Here is a 1,543-nt window from a genome sequence, read left to right on the forward strand (position 1 = left end):
GGGATCCTGCAGTTTATCACACCAGGATCACACCAGGATCACACCAGGATCACACAGAGATCACACAGGGATCCTGCAGTTCCTCACACCAGGATTTTGTCACTCCTTGCACCAGGATCCTGCAGCTGGTTGTGCCCGTGGAGGGGAGCCATGGCCTCGAGGCACGGGGGGCGTTGTTCCCTCTTTAGGGGCCCTCGGGGTGTGCCAGGGAAGCTGTGCCAGGAGATCTGGGGTGAGATGAATTGGGGACAGGGGGCTGCAGGAGGAGGGGGCAGTGGGGACCCTGTCCAGCTGCAGCCAGGGCACTCCACGGCACCTCGAGTCCCCAGGTGACCCTGTCACCTCCCTGCCTGTGGCCACAGGATGGGGTTTCAGTGGCCAGGGCCGTCCTGCTGGCAGATTTGGCTGGAAACAGCGGATTTTTGAGGTGGTCACGTACCACAGGCAATGGGATCTCCTGAGCATCACCCACACTGGACCTCAAGGTCACCATCCCAATCCATCTGACCCTGCTCCTCTCGGGGCCACCCACACCTCAAATCCCTCCTCCTCTCCCTCTTTGGAGGCTGCAGCCTTGAGTTTTATCCCTGGAGAACAAACCCAGGGTGTTTTCCTCAACCTGAGCATCTTTGCTTTAATTCCTGATTTAATCCCTCATTTATTTGCAAATACACGTGGGCAAGTCCCCGTTGGAAACAGAAAAAACCAAACCAAGGAACCTGGAGCTGTTCACACACAGCTGCTCCTGCTCCAAACTGGTTCCTGAAGCCTCCAGCAAGGGCTCAGCCTGAAATTCTCCCACTCATCCCAGTCTCCCAGCCAGCTCCAGCAGGGATCTGGGTGCCACGAAAAATAATTTTCAAAAGACCCCAAATTTGTCATTGCCTCAATCCAGAAACTCAGGGAGCGCCTGACAACCTCGAGCACGGGTTGGATTCACAGTCCTTTATTCACTGCTCATCACCACACCCGGATCTGAGGGTGGAGAAGGTTTTTCCAGGGATAAAATCCCCCGTGGATGGTGCTCAGCATCCCTAGGATGCCGTGGCAAAGCCCACCCTGTTGTTGGCCACGTCGAAGATGGAATAATACTGCCTGAGGAAGAGATTCCCGAGGATCCAGAGGGGCTGGCCACTGGTAGAGGACACGTAGGTGCTCTCCACCCCCACGGTGCAAATCCCATCATCCTGAGGAGAAAAAAAAAGCTAATTCCAGCACAGTTCCCAAACCAATTCCCTCCCCACAGCCACAGGCAAGCAGAAGAAGCTCTGGGAAATGGGGTGCTGGAAAGAAACTCTGATTTTCTACTGGGCAGAGCTGCAGATTCCTGCTGGGACGGGGAAATCCCACCTACCTGCAGGACATAAACAGCGGGAGGCAGCGGGATCCAGGCTCCAGCGATGGCAAAGTAGAGGGTGGGCATTTCTGGGATGGTGCTGCAGTCAACGAGGAACTGCAGAAGAGGCAGGGAGGGGTCAGGACACCCTGGACTGGCACTGGCCTTTGGCCAGTGGTCACCACAGCCACACTCCCTAAGGGTCAG

General features: G+C 56.2%; 1 protein-coding gene across 2 annotated transcripts in view; it reads right to left on the reverse strand.

The window, feature by feature from the left end:
* Window positions 1–300: 300 nt before the first annotated feature.
* Window positions 301–1,543, reverse strand: part of LOC107214993 (gastricsin-like) — a 6,055-nt gene continuing 4,812 nt past the window's right edge. For both annotated transcript variants that reach the window (XM_015650898.3, XM_015650897.3), the window contains exons 8-9: window positions 1,355–1,453; window positions 301–1,187 (exon numbers count right to left, since the gene is read on the reverse strand). In XM_015650898.3, coding sequence (XP_015506384.1) covers window positions 1,035–1,187; window positions 1,355–1,453 — 252 coding nt within the window. In that variant the 3' untranslated portion in view covers window positions 301–1,034. The remainder of the gene's footprint in view (window positions 1,188–1,354; window positions 1,454–1,543) is intronic.

This window comes from Parus major, chromosome 26 (genome assembly GCF_001522545.3).
Source record: "Parus major isolate Abel chromosome 26, Parus_major1.1, whole genome shotgun sequence".
NCBI classification, from domain to species: domain Eukaryota; kingdom Metazoa; phylum Chordata; class Aves; order Passeriformes; family Paridae; genus Parus; species Parus major.